This window comes from Pelodiscus sinensis, chromosome 2, assembly GCF_049634645.1.
Source record: "Pelodiscus sinensis isolate JC-2024 chromosome 2, ASM4963464v1, whole genome shotgun sequence".
NCBI classification, from domain to species: domain Eukaryota; kingdom Metazoa; phylum Chordata; order Testudines; family Trionychidae; genus Pelodiscus; species Pelodiscus sinensis.
The window spans coordinates 203460147-203477168 of record NC_134712.1 but is presented as its reverse complement, the minus strand read 5'-3'; the positions used below and the strand labels follow the sequence as shown (position 1 = coordinate 203477168).

Below are 17022 nucleotides of genomic sequence, written 5' to 3'. Positions count from 1 at the left end.
ATGCCAAATTAAAGAGGTTCAAATGTACAGTAAAATGATGTCAGAAAGGGGACAGAATAGATTTTATGAAGGAATAAATTCAGTTTTCCTGGCATATGAGCATTTTGTTGAATGATTAAGATTCATTTGTTAAAGAGGAAGAAGATTCAAGTGTATTTTCTGATGTGATGCATGTGTACAGAGAGAAAGGGTGACTTCTAGAAATGAAATGAGTGGAACTGCTTGCTGGCCCTAATTTATGGACTTGACAACTTACACTGTTCCTGTTCAATGATGATGACAGCTTATTCAGCACATTATTTCTAGGGACTTTAGTTGTTAGACATCATTAGTGAAATGTTGTTTTCCTATTCCTTCATGCAACTTAAAACAACCCTCTTCCTGCACATGTTTTTAGATTGCTAAAGAGAAGGAAACAATAGGACATTCCAGATGGGAAGAATGTTTGTAGGCAGGAAAAGTTTAAAACTGTTGTAGAAAATATTAGTGGTGGTGGGCGGTGGTGTTTTTGTTGCACTGTGGCCCACTGCCCCCATACTGGTAGGCACAGGGAAGCCTTCCAGATGTAATACATTGGGTATTCTAAACCTGCTTGCCTGAAAAATATACAAATATCCATAGGTTTAAAACTCTTAGTGACGTGGACTTTATCTCCATAACTGTCTGTTAAGCACCTAGCATGCTGTTGATGTCCAAGGAGGAGTAGTTTGTGTATTATTTGCTTGTTTGGTAGCATTCATAATTCTGCTCCTGAAATTGTGATTCTGGTGCACAAATTAGGCATTAATACAAGTTAAGGTGAAATGCTTGCTTTATATAGTTCAAGCTAGAGAAAACCCTAGCAGAGTGGTTTTCAAACAATGGATCGCAACTCAGTATTGGGGCATGGAAAGTGTGGTACTAGGTGTCATTGCTGCAGGGCCATTAGGTAATCAGCAGGGGGTGCTAAAGCAGGCTACCTGCATGTCCTGGCACTGCAGACTGTAATGCACCCCGAAAGTGGACAGCAACAGGCCCATTTCCTAGGTGTTTTGGGGGGAGGGGAAGAGCACAAGGCTCCGAGCATGGACTTTGTCCTGAGCACTAGCCTGCACTCCCACCCCCGCTGCACCATTGACCAGGAGTTGCTCAAAATAAGCCCCTCCCACCAGCCAGAGCTGCCTCCAATACCCCAAACCTCTCATCCTCAACCCCACTCCAGACTCCACATTCCAGTAAAATTTAGGGATATCAGCATGGAGACGAATACATGATAAATCTGGCTAGTCTGTTAATCTTGTCACCTTCACACATTTTCCCCCTTGCTGCCTATGTATCAGAGTGGGAGCCGATGCCCGTGAGGAGCTGGCTTAAAAGTTGGCTCCCCAAAAGCCCTGGATCCAGCCCCCCTCCCCTGTGCTGCTGCTTCTGATAGAGACAGCAGAGCGGAGGGTGAGGAGGGAGGGCTGAAGCCCATATGTGGGGGGAGCCAGTTCCGCAGACCCACCTGGGCCCGCTTCAGCCTCCTACAGTGGCAGTGGGGAAGGGAGGTGGGCAGAAGCCGGAGCTGACTTAAGACAGTTCTTCCCAGCTCCATATACTTGCAGGGTATGTAGGGGAGGCTACTGCAAAGCAGCCTCTGTCTACGGTGGCCCCAACTTGCCACAGGCAGCCTGTCTGCAGGGGGTCCAAGATCCTCAGGTCAGAGCAGCCTCTGTCTGTGGGGAGCTTGGACCACCCTATCCCCCAGCCGCTCCCACCCTGCACTGCTGCCCCTTTAGAAGAGGCAGCAATGCAGGATGGCAGGCAGCTGGACTGCATGAGCAGCTGGCTTTTAAACTGGCTCTCCTCATGGACCAACTCTCCCCTGCCCATCCTATCAAAAGCCTCAGTGCAGGATTGATGGGGACGCCCCAGGAGTGAGGTTGGCGTGCCCTGGCTGCCGGCCCTGCCTCTAGGGACTATCTAATAGTCATGTAACCACTACAGTGTATGCGTTACATGAACGGTATTGTGCAATTGGACATTTTTAGTAAAATTATGTTGGAACATGGGCATCAATAGTTTTCTTCAACTGAGTCATGGAAAAAAAGAAGTTTGAAAATCATTGTGTGCCCCACAGCTTCTGGAACTCGCTCCAGTAGGAGATGTAGTTTGTGTAGGGTTAGCTTAAGGGTGGAATGGCAGGACTGTCTGCTTGATCTAGTTTTTTAATAGACCTAATGAGGGTTTTTCCTTCACATGCAGAGTCCTATTGTATTCTTAAATAATTATTGCTATTATGAGACCCTAAAGCTTGGCACCAATATACATTTCTAAAACACAAAAAAAGCTTTATCAAATTAATGATTGTTACTATTTGAACACCCTAATGCCTGGTCTACGCTGCAGTTAGGTTGATTTAGTTAACTTGCATTGACCTAATTATGTCCATGTATACGCTGCAGCCTTGACCCTCTGATGTATGTGCCCCGTGCCTCTCATGGAGGTGGAGTTATGTTGGAGTAGTTAGGGCTGATGTGCTGTCTGGACAGCACATTCTTTACCTAGCTGTTGACTATTTGCCAATGGTGTAGCTCTGCTAGGTCTCTGTTCCAAGCCAGGCTGCTACCAAGGCTCCCAGCTTGGCCTGCTACCCCATGTCCCAGCTTCACACTACTGTCTGGGAGCCTGGCTTCCCCCTGGCTCTTGGCTCCTTGAGGGGAGCACAGCTGCTGGCCAGGCTATCGGTTCCCTGACAGAAGCCTGGCAGCTGACTGGACTCTGGTTGCAATTCTCTCTGCTGGAGGTGAGAAGCCATGGTTGGCTGCCCTGCAGCCCAACTCTAGGCAGGAAGCAAGGAAGTGAGAAGCCCTGGCAGAAGTGCTTTAGTGAGAACACATACCACTGACAGGAAGAAGATTGTGTGGATATCCACTACAGTAAGAATTATTATACTGGCCGTAAGATGACTTAACATAGGTCAATTTAAAGTTGTGTATACAGGTTCTCAGACGTAAGACATTCCCAGCGCACTTGAGTAAAACAGGACTTGCCTTGCTACAAGGTTTAAGGTGTACATGGCTACCTCTTCGCAGCATGGCTACCTCTTCGCAGCTTGTTAGTTTATCAAAGAAAGAAGCAGCGACATATATAGATGTGTCTAACATTAATCTGGATTTGCAAGGGCATCCATTATGATTAAATACCTTGACTTGGAGACGTCTGGAGATCAAAATGAGCATTTTAACTCAGGTTTGTACAGGCCACTGAACCTAGTGATGCATAATTGGCTGTCATTTTTCTCTATTTGAAGAGATGATACTTTCTGTAAATCTGAAGTACTGCTGGTGGCACCATAAAACCCGCACCCAAACTCTTCCGAACTCATAGTACATAGGCGTTTGTTGGTATTGTGATCTTTTTCTCTTCCTTAAAATGTGTATATCTCAGTACATGAATTAAGATACAATTAACATTCAAAGAAACCCTGAAAGTTCCTGCAGCATTTTTAATGAGGTAGCTTTGCATATCCAGTATTTTAAAGTTAACATACTGACTATATTTAATGAGAAATAGCAATAGAAAATTGTACATATGCAGTTTAATTTGCATTAATGCATTTCTATTTCACTTCCTCTAGTTTCATTGAGCAAGTTCCTTTTTAGTTTTTGAAAAAACAAGGGGATGGGGGGGGGGGAGAGTACCATTCTCCAAGAACAAAAGCCAACCAGTACTTGTGAAATAGGATCACCAGAATGGAAAATGTTATGCTTCTATATCACAGACATGTAAATTGTTGTCTAATATGTTATTCTGGGCATGTGGACAGCTAGTTGACTGTTTGTTTCTTTTTCTTCTCCTAGATGAAAAGGAGAAATTTGAACCCACAGTTTTCAGGGATACAATCATCCAAGGCCTCAATGAAGCTGGGAATGATCTGGAGGCTGTAGCCAAGTTTCTGGACTCAACAGGCTCAAGGCTAGATTATCGTCGCTATGCCGACACACTCTTTGATATCCTGATAGCTGGCAGCATGCTAGGTAAACTTTGTGCTAGAAAAATTTTCTGCTAACATTTTAGTGGGGAAATGTGGTTAAATAGTGTACACTTTGCTCCACAAAAACTATGCCCTACATTCTATCTAGGTACTTATTTGCTTTGCCTTCAGATAGGTGATGGTATTATTTATTATTGTATTATGGTAATGCCCAGTCATAGATGAGAATCCCACTGCACAAATAAGAGCTTACAGTCCATGTAGAAGAGAGATGACTGATAAATAGGGGCTGTCCTTACAGGTGCTGGTGCCCTAGGCATTTTATTTTCCACTGTGAAGACAACTCCAGACTCAACGTAAGGTATGCTGACTCCAGCTAAGTTATTTATGTAGCTGGAGTTGCATACCTTAAGTCGACCTTCTGGATCTGGTACAGACCTGGCCTTTGACAGTTTTTGTATGGTGTGAAGAGGATTTGGTGAGAGCCTGAATGTGGGAAGCAAATGTATCACAGCAGTAGTGAACCTGGGTGATGTGGCAGATCGTGGAATTGTCAGTGGGAACAAAGGAGGTTTGGAAGGAAAATGAGCTGAATTTCCTATGGTGTTAAGTTTGAGATGACAGTACAGGCAGTCCCCGGGTTACGTACAAGATAGGGACTGTAGGTTTGTTCTTAAGTTGAATCTGTATGTAAGTCGGAACTGGCGTCCAGATTCAGCCGCTGCTGAAACTGATCAGTTTCAACAGTGGCTGAATCTGGACGCCAGTTCTGACTTACATACAGATTCAACTTAAGAACCCCAGGCATCCCCAAGTCAGCTGCTGCTGAAACTGATCAGCGGCTGATTCCAGGAAGCCCGGGGCAGGGGCTTCCTGTAGTCAGCCACTGGTCATTTTCAGCAGCTGCTGACTAGGGGACACCTGGGGCAGAGCAGCTGGGGTGCTGCTGGGTTGGTCCAGTGGCACCCAGAGCGGCGCTACGGGACCAACCGGCAGCGCCCCAGCTGCTGTACCACAGGCGTCCGGAGCAAAGCCGCGGAGCACAGGGGCAGCGGGACAGCCCAGACGCGCCGTGGCTATCCTGCTGCCCTCGGGCTCCATGGCTTTGCTCTGCTTTGCTCCCCGTCCCCCTGGTCTGCAGACCAGGGGGACGGGGAGCAAAGCGGCGGAACACGCGGGCAGCGGGACAGCCCAGACGCGCCGTGGCTATCCTGCTGCCCTCGGGCTCCGCGGCTTTGCTCTGCTCTGCTCCCCGTCCCCCAGGTCTGCAGACCAGGGGGAGGGGGAGCAGAGCAGAGTAGAGCAGAGCGGCGGAACGCGCGGCCAGCTGACAGCCCAGACGCGTCTGGGCTGTCAGCTGGCCACGTGCTCGGCTCTGCTTCCCCCCCCCTCCCCATGGTTTGCAGACCAGGGGGAGGGGGAGCAGAGCGGAGCAGAGCAGAGCGGCGGAACGCGCAGCCAGCTGACAGCCCAGAAGCGTCTGGGCTGTCAGCTGGCCGCGCGTTCCGCCGCTCTGCTCTGCTCCGCTCCATTCTGCTCCGCTCCGCTCTGCTCTGCTCCCCCTCCCCCTGGTCTGCAGACCAGGGGGAGGGGGAGCAGAGCGGAGCACGCGGCCAGCTGACAGCCCAGACGCATCTGGGCTGTCAGCTGGCCGCGTGCTCCGCTCTGCTCCCCCTCCCCCTGGTCTGCAGACCAGGGGGAGGGGGAGCAGAGCAGAGCAGAGCGGCAGAACGCGCGGCCAGCTGACAGCCCAGACACTTCTGGGCTGTCAGCTGGCTGCGCGTTCCGCCGCTCTGCTCTGCTCCGCTCTGCTCCCCCTCCCCCTGGTCTGCAGACGGGGGGGGGGGGGGCGGGGGAGCAGAGCTGGCTGCGTGTTCCGCCGCCGCTTTGCTCGAGACCAGGGAGAGGAAGTGCCCCGTTCGTAACTGCGGATCCGACGTAAGTCGGATCCGCGTAACTCGGGGACTGCCTGTAGTTGTAAAGATGTGTTTGGAGAGATGTATCTGGAGGTGCAAGACTGGTCATATGGGGAAAGGTTACTGTTGGGTACACTGAAGAGTCTGAATTTAAAGATAAAAATAGTTAAGTGAAAGGGACTAAAGAAAATCACCAAGGCTATGTCTAGACAGCGGGCTATTTTGGATACCGGAAGTATCCTGAAATAGCAATTCCGCCTTGTGACGGGGCAGCTCCCGCGCCCCGCACTCACCGGGAGCCGTCCCCGGCTTGCTGGGGAGAAGCGGCGGCCCCGCGCCGGTTCCTGCCATGCGCGGCTTGTTCTGCCGCGGGCGGGGCCGAGCAGCAGCCCCGATCAGCTGTGCCCGGCTCCACCGCCGCTCCCCCAGCTGTGCCAGAGTGCCGGGCGCTGACACTGCCTGTGGCGCCGAACCGCGCCGGCGCCCTGGCGGGCCAGCCGCCCCCGCGGAGTGGGCGGGCCGACCCCACTACGGAGGACATCAGGGCAGTGGGACGCTTAAATGGAGCGCCCCGCCAGAGACCAGGGGGAAAGGCCGACACGCAGCCGGGAAGAGGAGGCACCGACAGAGGCACCTCGGACCCCGTCTGCATAGACCCCCCCGAGACCCAGTCGACACGGCGGCCCGGCAGCCGGGGAGGTAGGAAGCGACCCAGGGCAGGGTACTGGAACCCAGGGGGTTGGTGTGTTTAGGGGGTTCTGTCCCCCACCAACCAGGACTGAGGGGATTGACACATCCCCCCCAGACCTTAGGGCCCTGGGTCGGGGCTTGGAGTGAGGCAGGGCCCGAGTCCCCCTACCCCCACGCCAACGCGGACGCCTCTCGCCGTAAGGCGAGCATGGACAGACCCCACCAGACTCGGGGCAGGGCTCTTGGGTAACTGGGGAGCACGAAGAGGACGAGACCTCGGGTGAGGGAAACCAGAGGGGCGGGCGGAGAACCCTGCGTGGTCCTCGGGGAGGGTCGCGCCGACGCCGCGCCTCTCCACACGCCTCTTTAAACAAGCCCATTACTTCAAAAAATTTTTTGAAATAATAGGCATGATATTCTGGCATCCCTGTAACCCTCGTTTCCATGAGTATTAAGGGATTTGTCAGAACAGCTCTTTATTTCAAAATGTGTGGCTGTGTAGACCGTGCTAAATTTCAAAATAAGCTATTTTGAAATTACCTCAAAATAAGCTACACAATTTGTGTAGTGCAAATTGCGTAACTTATTTCGAGGTAAGGGTGCTGTGTGGACACACCCCCAGGGAATGAAGGGAGAGCTCAGAGGTTTCCTGACATACAGGTCAGTTACTTGTATCTCAACAAGTGTTTTTATAGCAGTGACTTTGTGCAGCAGCATTTTCCCTCAACTCTTGAGTTACTTGGCAGATTCTAAAAGAAGTAAGCTCCTATTCCAGTTACATAGTTACTGGATCAGCTAGATAGAACCAGCCCAAATCTGCTTAAAAATATTTCAGCATAAGGGTGTTAGATGAAAACTCTGTCATGTCACTAACTCCAACAACCACTGGAGAATTAAGAGCAAATAATCTACTGCTGAAGCACGGATTTTAATCCTTGATGTACGAAGGAAACTTCCACTTTAATAGTTCTTACCCAAGCAGTAGTTACAAAAGGAGCTTGAAATACAAATGCATGAGTCCTGGGATAAAGTGAAAAATAAAATAAGACCTTGAGGAATGCTGTCTCAACTTGTGTGTATCCTGAAGACCTGGCAGCACTAATAGACTAGAAATAAGAAACGAGTACAAACAAATGGAGACAGTCTATTGACTGGGAAATCAATAGGAATGGGGCCAAAAAGAGCTGATGAGAGACACAAATTGAACAAATTTGTTGGGGGAAGAGTGGTAGGCAGAAATAGCTTTCAATAAATAATCAACTAGCACTTGTGTTTGAATTGCAACTCTATTTTTCATTTTATATTTGATTTTTCCTGAAGCATAATGGTATATATTTTTCAGTATTAACATTACCTGGGATGCTTTCTTTAGCAGCTTTTTGTTCAAATTCTGTTTGGAATGCTTTAAAAGCCTGCATCAACCTTTTTCACACAGTTCTTACCACTGTCTGCTTTTTCCTCCTAAACAAGTAATGTCTCCCACTCTATTTCCTGGAAATCTGTCCTAATATATTGGCATAAACATGGCAGAGGAGACAAAATGATTATAATCCTAATTAATTTGATATCATTGGGATTGTTCGCATACTGAACTGGGTCTTATTCATGGAATAAATTACTATTATGTTGTATCTCACTATGGTACAGTTACTATAATTATAGTTGGGTCTGTTTAAGATACATCAATTTTTGGTATTAAATATGTAGGAGTTTTTAAGTAATTTCATATTTAAGAACTGAACTTTCAAAAGTATGTGCAAACTTTGAATGTTTACATGCACCCTTCGATTTGTTTGCAAAAACTAATATGTGGATTGGAGTTGGATTGCATAAGCGTATATAGCTACACTATTTGCTTGTAGCTTTATTAGGTCACATCATAACTGAACAGAACTGATGCCAATAAAGCTAGTTCTTCTTCGAGTGATGTCCCTGTGGGTGCTCCATTGTTGGTGTTGGGCTTGTCCCAGCACCACATATTGGAGACTTTCAGAGCAGTGTCTAGTCGGGCTGCAAATGTGCGTGAGGCCCATGGTGTTCCCGCCTTTGAAGTTAACGCACGCAGCCTGATTCCTCTCAGTTCCTTCTTCACTGCCCTCAGCTACAGACGTAGTTCCAACCTCTTTACTCTGTGTCACTTCTGTGGAGCAAAAGAAAGAAAATTAGATAGTTTTTTCCTTTGTTAAACAGTTGATAGTTTAAAACATTTTTTTACTTCAGCTTGTATATAGTTAGTTTACCACAGCACAGTGCCAAGCTGCAGGAAACAAAAAAGAAAAAAAAAAGACAGCAAGAAAGGAAGGGAGCTTTCACTCATAAATAAGAGTTACAGCATCAAGCCGCATAGTCTGCCACCTGATGAAGTGTCAGGCTCTGGTTTCAAAAAATGTGAGAAATGACAGGACTCTATGCCAGCCTCTGATGGCCATAGCAAATGCACACGCTTCTTAGGAGAGATGCATGTTTCACAACAATATGTATGTTGTCGCAGCCTGACAGCGAGAGCTTGCAATGATAGAGAGCTCAGAATACTCAAGCTGTCCTTTGACAAAGCCCTAGACCCCCATGTGCATAACAGGGGCAATAAAGGCTTGGATGCGACATCCCATCAGGGGAACCTCTCTAGCCCCTCATGGCAAAAAGCACATTTAAAAAAACAAAGCCCTCACAAGCCCACTCCCTCCCATCATGAATTAGCAAGGAAGATGAACCAGGCATCTCAGGCATTCAAAAAGCACGAGCCTCCTCACTAACAGGCTAAAAAATGCACACTAAACAGCCTGTGAAGCTCGCTCTGCATACACTTAAAAGGGCACCTACTAAGGGCCCTGAATCAGCAAAGGCAGCTGCGGCAGCACCGGCACTATCTTTGGCACCCTGCGAGCCCCCGGCATGGCTTTCGCCTTCAGCACCAAGACGATACCAGGTGAACCCCAACCCTCCTCTCATGGTGCAGACTAACCCCAGATCTCCCAGGGTTCCAATGGTACCAATGCCTCCACCATTAGCACTGGCAGACTTGGCACCGAGGCATAAACTGTTAAGCTGCTGCTGTTGCCCAGCATTCAGCAAAGCACACGCGCCATCAGTCATTGACAGGAGGCCGAGAACCAGGTCTCCGAGCAACCCTACCCCTCCTTCTTTACCCAAAGTTTGTTCCCAATTTCATATCCATGAACCTTTTGTCCTTCTCACTTTCTACTTGAAACCGCATCGCTCCAGGGACGAAGCCATATTATACACACTGGATGTGAGAAGGGCCATTGTCTTCTACTTAGACAGGACACAGTCTTTTCAACTATCACTGTGACTGCTCATATCTATAGCCGAAAGATCCAAGGGAAAACCAGTTTCTTCCCAGCGCATATCAAAATTGATAACATCCTGTTATAACCACCTGCTGCTCACTCCAGAACAGAGCAGAACCAATGACTACCAAAGCTAATTCCATTAGAGCAATGGCAATGTCAATGGCCTTCCTCAGGGGAGTGTCACTCCATGAAATAACATCGAGCAGCCACATGGTCGTTTAACTATAGGTTCATGAAGTGCTACGCGATGTACCATGCTCAATAATGGACACCACAGTCGCTTCGGTGGTTCTCTCCACAGCCTGCAACAACTAGCTGAAGCCCACCTACCATCTAAATGGGCACTGCTACAGTCGACAACAGTGGAGCACCCATGGGGACATCACTCAAAGAAGAAAGAGAAGTTACTCGCTCTGTGCATTAACGATTGCTCTTGGATGTGTCTCCCCTTCCCCCCTCCCCCCCATGGGTGCTCCACTACCCGCCCACCTCCCCGCTTCTTTGGGCACTTGCCAGGAGGGCATCAAAAAAGAGAGAGGGCTGCACGTGCTAACTTCAAAGGCAGGAACACTGTGTGTGTGCATGCGCAGCCTGACTGGACACAGCTGTAAAAGTCTCTGATCTATGGTGCTGGAATAAGCCCAACACCAACAGTGGAGCACCCATGGGGACACAAGTCTCGAAGGACCATCGTTACTGCACAGAATGAGTAACTTCTCTCTTTAATAGGGTTACATGTACTTGACTTGCTAGGTATGGTAAGCAGTAGAAATATTAAATTGCATTAAATCAGCTAATTGAGTAGTCAATGGAATTTCCATCGACTACTTGATTAGTCAGAGGCATAGCGGGGGGACTGGGCATGAGCTGGGAATCAGCCTGGTTCCAGATGCTGTACATCTGCTTTTTAAATGTTATGAGATGAAAATGAACAGAAGGGTGCTAGTGTGTTCAGGTAGTTGGCACCACCCAGTAATTCCCACAGGACCTCACTCTGCACTCAACACTCAAAGCCAACCAAGATTTCATATCATGACTCTCAATCGTCTGTAGGATATGACCGTGTGTGGAAATCCTGATTGTTACTTTCTCTACGCAGCTCAAATGCTACCACGGCCCGTAAGTGCTCTGCCTTTTTCTTGGCTGTTCTTGCCCATTTTCATTCCACCTTGAACTTAGTGATACTTAAAAGGTTATAAGCTTTAATAAGTCTTGGGAGCCTTATCTGAGTAGTGCTTTTTTCCCCCTTCCTTTTTAGCCCCTGGAGGGACACGCATAGATGACAATGACAAGACCAAGATGACCAGCCACTGTGTATTCTCTGCAGATGAAGATTATGACACTATCCGAAACTATGCTCAGGTCCGTGTAGGAAGGACAGGCCACTGTAGTCTGTTGATAAGTCATTGGAAAAGATAGTAGTGATAAACCTGCAGATTGACCTTGCAGTAGACTAATTAGAAAGCAGTTAAGCAGTACAATTACGTACTAATCTGCCTTTGTCCCCTCTAACCTATAAGCTTTAACCTATTATATAAGAAAATTGATTTCTAGAATTACCTGGTCCCAATTCCTTTGAAAGACAATTATAGGGCTGTTGTACATCTATCTTTCATACAATTTTTGTGAGGCTTATCAGTTTTTTTTCCAATTCTTCTCTTCAGTTTGTGCTGTCCTCTTCTACATGCAGTTATCTTAAAAATAAAAGGTTTTAGCAAGTTTATATGAACACATGGCACAGAAGAGTAATGACTGAAAAATGGAAACCTAATCCTACTTCCTCATGCAAGTAATTGGGATTTGCACAAATAATCAAATCGACATCAGTGGCCCCTCTACATGTGAGGGGGGGAAAAATGGTTATTCACAAGAGTTTGCAGGAATCGAAAAAGATACAAATAAGCCATGAAACTTAAGACATTGTGCAGTAATATTTCAAATCATGCAACTCCTTAGTGGAGTATGACAAATAATGATTAAGAGCAGTGCATAATGTGTAATATTCTAATAAAGGATGAGTTGTCATTACAGAAAAATGAGACACCTTATAATTCTGCATATAAATCTAAAATAAAAAAAGAAATCTCATGTGTGTGCAGATGTAACTATTGAAATAACATTTATTGTAACACTGGATACAGTACACAAGAATAAAAGCAATTATCCCGGCCAGTGTGTTCAGCTGATATACAGACCCTGGCAGGACTTGTACAACGGGCACTAGCATCAAGAATTGTTTCAGTAGCATATGTTGACTGAGAAGTGTGAGGCTACTTTAAAAACCTACTTGGAGGAGTGAAAATCTATGCAGGTTGAATCTCTCTAGTCCAGCACACTCTGGTCCAGCAATATCCGTAGTCTGACATGATTTTAGTTAGCTGGATGTCCGCTTATCATGGGTGTGGCCAAGTTTTCCTCAGTCTTGTAAAGTTTGCTTACAGCTGCCAATTCTGGCTCTGTGTTCTGTGCTGCTGTTTAGCTCGGTTTACCCATGAATGTCTTCTAAGAGCCCAGCAAGCAGTAGAAGTGTTGATAATGCTGCTAAGTGTAATTATGCTTTCCCCCCACTCATTTCCTTGTGCCAGTGCAATACAGTTGTGTAACAACACTAACACTTTCTAATGGAGAGCTGATAAGCCCATGCCTAGCCAATGTTTATGTAGGGTGCATCAATACTGTTATACATTAAGCAGTATTGTAAACATTGTTCCATTTAGTCATCTGAGCAAAATAGAGATTAACTCAATACCATATTGACCTTCCATGTTTCTGCAAATTCTCTGGTTTGGCACATGTCAGGTCCTGAGGGTGCTGGATTGAAGAGGTTCAACCAGAAAATCTGTAGGAAAGCAAAAGTATTGTATGTAGTAAGCAACATGTTTAGCCATTACACCCTCTGTTAAGAATCCGCTTCTCTTTTTAAGAATATTTTTGTTCATAATATTTATTACTCAAAACCATTGCTTTTGCGTCTTTAAATTGGATAGGTGTTTAAGTTGTCTGGTAATGACAACTGGAAATACCAATCTAAGGAAGAAAAAATTAGCTTTGGAACAGAACCTGCATTTAGTTGTAAAGGCAGGAGGTTTAAGAATTAAAAATGCAGCACAGGAAAAATATTCATACCAAAACTCAATAAGACCGCATTTTGTAGTTAACTGAATTGATGCTTCCGTTACTGATTCAGCCAACTCTTGCCTTTTGGATTAATAGGAAACAGAAATCTAACTCTAGCATGAAGAAATGAAATCTAAATCAAGGTCTACTTTAGCTCTGTAGGCCAGTCTTGTCAGAGAATACCTGAGAACTCTTAAATGTGCTGGTAAATACCACTACTTGCATGGCACTTTTCTGCTCTTATGCACACAGGGCTTGTCTGGCCCAATGGATATGATTTTCAAAGCAAACTAAGGTGTTGCATATTAGCTGGTCAGTGTAGACACTATTGTGGCATGTTAAGTTTATATCTTCACTAGAATAAAAGTCCTGCAGCATGACTGCAGCTGTCCACATCATAAGACAGACTCGGGCTCACAAGACTCAAGCTGCAGGGCAAAAAGTTTCTGTGCAGCTATTTGGATCAGGCTGGAACCTGGGCTATAGGACCTGCGAGGTGAAAACCTATCAGAGTTCTGGCTTGAACCTGAGCCTGAATGTTTAAACAGCCCCTTAGCCTGATCCCTGTGAGGCAGTTAGCTAGCATGGACCAGCCACAAGTGCCCAATTGCAGTGTAAACATACCTGAAGTATCCCAAAGCACTTTTCTACATTACAAATTGTCCTAACATGCAACATTTTCTAATTTTTTAACAGCGAACTAGCTCCTGTTTTGCATTATCTTTCTGCATTTTAATGGACTATAAATTTCCATATCCGCTTGCTTCCCCAAATTGCCATAATTCATTCTTTATTTCATTTTCTGCTGATCCGCGCTAAGACTGCCCTTCATAGGCTCTTGCCAGCCTCTTTAGAAAACGCTGTTGGAATAAACATAATCTGTCTCTTACACCCAGGTCATCATAACCTGGCAACAACAACAAACAAAATTAAATTGTAATTTTTATAAACCAGCTCCCCATCCCAGTCGAGTTCCATGTCAGTTGCAAGCCTTGTGTTGGCTCTGCACAGTAGCAAGAGGACTGATTTTTTTTTTCCAGTGTGTCTCATCTCCCACCCAACACACCCAGGCCAGTGCAGCCACAGTAGGAGTATGTTACCCTCCACAATTCATTGTGCTGAAGTCACATGGAGAGGAAAGGGAACATGGATGGAGAGACAGAACAGGGGACAGATAATGATAGGGAGGTGAGGGGGGACAGATATTACCAAAGGGCAGAAGAGGATTTGATGAGAAGAGACCAAAGTAGCTCAAGGGGAGGGGAAAGAACGGGAGCTCCTAGTAGGGGGAGACCTATGTCCCCTCAGAATAGGGAATGGCCCACTGCCATTTCTTCCCAGCCATCCATTACCCTTACACAAAGAAAACACAAACTCTGTGAAGAGTAGGGATTTGAACGTGTACACGGTTAACGTATACATGGTTACATGCAGCCCTCTCCCTCCCCCCTCTCCTCCTGTTTGCTACCACCTCTATATCAGAGGCAGCAGCATGGGAGGGGCATATCTACTCCCAGGGAATCACCTGCCTCCCCCTTCTATGATGCTGCATCTAATAGAGGCAGCAGCAGAAGGGTGGGGGGTGACAGATGGGAGCCGGGAGTCAGCTTAAAAGCAGGCTCTCCCCTTGCATGTAAATGTTTACCTAAATAAATGCATTTTAACAGCCCTAGTGAAGAGAAGGGAGATTGTGAAGATGCAAGTGTGGAGAAAGTACCAAAAAAGGCAATGTATGCATACACGTACAGAGATTGCTCCAATCTCCTGAGGACAGGAGAAGACTTTCAGTGGGGAGGGAGAAATGCAAGGCTCTTTATGAGAAGTCCAAAACTTTTGAGGCCATGAATTAAGATACTTTCTATTGACTCTAAAAGTTACCAAAATATACTTGTTATGCTCCAGCAGCACTGACTTAGTTTCTTTCAGAGTTGTTCCTGAAAAGATTTTTACAAAGGAGAACTTTGCTAGCTCTGAAAAGTATTCTACCTCTGATTATAGAGCATTTTATGATACTTTGTCAGGGCTGGGGAACCTCAGGTCTGGGGGCTGAATGTGGCCCCTGAGACTCAGTCCTCCTGCCCCAGCATTAGGGAATCTGTGTTGGTGTTCCAGGCCCCCCGCCACTCCACCACAGGGAGCGCACACGGACCCTACTAGCCTGGGCTCCCTCGGCTCTGGTGTGCAATGGGAATGTGGGGAGTGTCATTCTCCTTCTTAGTCAGAAAAGGTTCCCCACCCCTGCATTATGTCAAGGTCTTTGTTAAGAAACCAGTTTCTACTAAAGGCATTGAGCCCTACCACCATGGTATTACAGCTTACCACTGTTGGCTCAGTCCTCCAGCCTAGCAAGGCAGTTCTGTTATCACAGGATGTGTGCCAAATGGGGGTAGTCCCATTGTTTCACTCCTGTAAAGTGATCTACGAATGGGTAAAAAGAGAAATAGGGGTGTGACGTAGTGGGGGTACCTGGCTGGTTTCTATGCTGCTGGCTCTGGGGTAACCCCCACTGGCTGCCGTGGGTACCACGACCCAGCAAAACAGGATGAGTCACTATGCAAACCAGTATGGCCAGACACCCCCCATGGAGAGGAACAAAGGAAGGTGGAATGCTGCCCTGGCTGGGGGGCAGGGCTGGAAGAGAGTTAGTTAGTGGCTGGCTGTCTGGGAGCATGGAGGAGACAGCCTAGGGAAAGGGGCTGGAGTTTAGGGGCCTGGTCTCCCCCATCTTAAGGGGGCCTGAGGCATCCTAGCCCAGCTCTGTGACCAGATTACATCTGTGCTGTACTGTATCCTGGAGAGGCAATAAACTTCCTCTATTCCACCGGCTGGTGCAGTTTGTTTGTGCCATTTCGGGGTGCAGGAGACGGGGGACCCCCAACATGCCATCACAAGGGGCAATGGACAGAGAGAGAGGAGAGGGGAGCAGGGAAAAGAGGCTGAAAATCCGATTTCTTGGAAACTCAAACTGTTCTCTCTACCAAATATTGCTGCCTTATAGAGGCATCCCAATGCTGATTTTAATCCTCCACTGTCAGGTAAACTAGCACAGGGGCAGAAACACCATCCTGGACAGTTGGAACGGTAGCTTGAGACAAGGGATTTCTGCACAAATGCGCACAGCACCCATTTCACTGGGTAGCTGCTAGTTTCCTAGAAAGACAGTGTATGTGGACATATAAAAAAAATTGTGTAATAGGACATTAAAACATAGGAAGCCTCTCTACTCCATACTTTTTTCCTCAGAGCTGTAACAGGGTCTTTAAAAAAAAAAAATAATTGTATTCCCAGTTTTATCAAAAATAAGTTATGGGTGTTCTTCACTGACTTCAGGCCTGCCAGTGGGATAAGGAGTGTGTCAGGAGGGCTACTGTCTTAGGATCCAGTGATTCTAAATGGCCCAGGCTCCCAGCTGTCAAACCACTACTGCATCTGGGCCCTTTAAATCACTGCTGAAGCACCACATGGTGTGCTCTGAGAGGCTCTAAGCACTAGGGGCTGCCGGCATGGCATGCGCTGGGTAGTGATGAGGACTAGTTGTCCTTATCCCCCCTTTCTGCTTGAGACCCTGCCCCTTCTGGTAGTGCAGAGCCCTACCCCCAACCTTGCCCAGGGGTCTGGCATTGTCTGTTTCCCCAACTGACTTACAGGAGACAGTGCTATGTTTTTATTTCTCTAACTTAATTTGTTTTATGTTTAGGTCTTCAATAAACTAATCAGGAGATATAAATATTTGGAAAAGGCATTTGAAGAGGAGATCAAAAAGGTGATGTTGGTAGCAGTATCTCTTTGTGCTTAATATCCTATTCGCTCTAATGTAATTGTATATTCTTTAATAGTTTTGTTGTCTCGATTTAACTTGGTTGGGTCAGAGAGAGCAAACTGTAACATTCAGAAGTGGTAGCTTTAATTTGTAATTGTGGCTCTATAAGAGCACTGCCTGTCGAGTTTGTCCAGGGTACATGCTGAATCAGCATGTCCCTACCCTCCTCCCCCACTTTCTCATCCCAGCCTGTTTCTGGTGCTGTCAGTG

At 46.8% G+C, this 17022-nt stretch overlaps 1 protein-coding gene and 1 long non-coding RNA gene across 18 annotated transcripts in view; one reads left to right on the top strand and one right to left on the bottom strand.

Moving 5' to 3' along the window:
• BZW2 (basic leucine zipper and W2 domains 2) overlaps positions 1-17022 on the top strand; it is a 95511-nt gene that overhangs the window by 30826 nt on the left and 47663 nt on the right. For 11 of the 13 annotated variants that reach the window (XM_075922262.1, XM_075922261.1, XM_075922264.1 and 8 more), the window contains 3 exons: positions 3825-4001; positions 11134-11237; positions 16690-16755. The exons of 1 other annotated variant lie outside the window; for it this stretch is intronic. In XM_075922262.1, the coding sequence (XP_075778377.1) occupies positions 3825-4001; positions 11134-11237; positions 16690-16755 (347 nt within the window). The remainder of the gene's footprint in view (positions 1-3824; positions 4002-11133; positions 11238-16689; positions 16756-17022) is intronic. One more of the 13 variants, XM_075922272.1, reaches the window with a different exon arrangement.
• The window catches only part of LOC106733017 (uncharacterized), an 88098-nt gene continuing 78134 nt past the window's right edge, over positions 7059-17022 (bottom strand). For 2 of the 5 annotated variants that reach the window (XR_012902019.1, XR_012902021.1), the window contains 3 exons: positions 12625-12714; positions 11436-11569; positions 7059-8704 (listed from right to left, as the gene is read on the bottom strand). This is a non-coding gene — a long non-coding RNA (uncharacterized LOC106733017). The remainder of the gene's footprint in view (positions 8705-11435; positions 11570-12624; positions 12715-17022) is intronic. The other 3 variants (XR_001369265.3, XR_012902020.1, XR_003087196.2) reach the window with 3 other exon arrangements.